Genomic DNA, 1494 nt, shown 5'->3' on the forward strand with positions numbered 1-1494 from the left:
TACGTTCTATATATGCAAGAAGAAAATCTAGAATTCAACGATTTATTAGTAGTTTACCTAATTTTATGAAGGAAAAATTACAATTTGACTACCTGAGGACAATGGATGATGCGGTTCGAAAAGCCCGCATCTGTTACCAGCAAATGAGGTAGAAGAATGAAGGGTCCAAAGGGGTAATAAGCAGAAAGGAAATGAATTTACCCTCAAGAAGACCAATAAAGAATGCTAATGGCAAGAATATTCAACAAAGAACATTCAACAAATTCCCATGTAACTAGCCAAAAGTTACAGCCTACACTGAGAATCGATAATCAGAGGGAGTGAATAAACCTGTACATGACCAGCAACAAAAGCAACCCCTGCAATGTTGGGGATGTGGAGAATCCCATCATTATAAAAATTGCCTGCACAGGGCCAGAACATAACAACTTTCAAATATGCAAGAGGCCTCCACAGTTGGAGATGTAACAAGAAGCATGCCCAAAATTAACGGTGCTCTGGACGATCATCAAGAAGAATACCAGCCTACCATGATCGAATGTGAAGGTATGATTGCTGATCAACTTGTTTCTGTTTTGTTTGATCTGGGTTCTAGCTTAAGCTATGTAAGTCCTAAAGTGGTAGAGAAATGCCAGCTACAAAGCAGCAAGTTTAAGAAACCATGGTTAGTCCAACTAGTCATAGGGACGAAAAGGAGAGTATCTGCGAAAACAGAACGCTGTCCTATAACAGTTTTAGGACAGTCAATCCATGTTGACCTTAATGTGATCCCATTACGCTCCTATGATGTACTAATATGGATGGATTGGCTGGAAGGGTGTTGGTCCCTAGTTGAATGTAAAAATAAATCTATAATTTATCTCACGAAATCAGGACAGAGAAAAGAAATACAAGGGATCATGAAAAATATTAAGCTACGCCCTATTTCTGCCAATCAGTTGGGAAGATGTATTAGGAAGGGTTGTCAGGTTTATGCTGTTCAAGTAGGGTATACCAATTCCAAGATTAAGATGACCTTCCTGGAAGATATCCCTATAATCCAGGACTTCAGGGATGTATTTCCTGAATCCATTCCGGGTTTGCCACCCAAGCGTGCCATTGATTTCACCATTGAATTGATACCAAGAGCAGCTCCTGCTTCAAGAGATCCTTACCGTATGAGTATTCCTAAGCTAACATAACTCAAAATGCATCTTTAGGAACTTCTAGATAAAGGATACATACGCCCCAGTGTATCCCTTGGGGAGCCCCTGTGTTGTTTGTGCGAAAGAAGGACAGAACCTTGAGGTTATGCATTGATTATCGTCAATTAAATAAACTGTCTGTCAAAAATAAATATCCCTTACCACGAATTGACGATCCTTTGACCAAGTGCAGGGAGCAAGTGTATTCTCAAAAATTGACCTGAGGTCTGGCTACCACCAGATAAGGATAAAGGAGGAAGAAATTTCCAAAACTACATTTCACACTCATTACGGCCACTACGAGTTTGTA

At 39.9% G+C, this 1494-nt stretch overlaps 1 protein-coding gene across 1 annotated transcript; it reads left to right on the plus strand.

Moving 5' to 3' along the window:
- Positions 1-437: 437 nt before the first annotated feature.
- LOC149139076 (uncharacterized) lies at positions 438-1181 on the plus strand. The gene has a single exon (XM_089450583.1). The coding sequence runs from the start codon at positions 438-440 to the stop codon at positions 1179-1181; it is 744 nt and encodes a 247-aa protein (XP_089306709.1).
- The last annotated feature ends 313 nt before the right edge of the window (positions 1182-1494 follow it).

Source organism: Pinus tabuliformis, chromosome X (genome assembly GCF_031772625.1).
Source record: "Pinus tabuliformis cultivar Carrire ecotype Pingquan chromosome X, CPIR1, whole genome shotgun sequence".
In the NCBI taxonomy this organism is placed as follows: Eukaryota; Viridiplantae; Streptophyta; class Pinopsida; order Pinales; family Pinaceae; genus Pinus; species Pinus tabuliformis.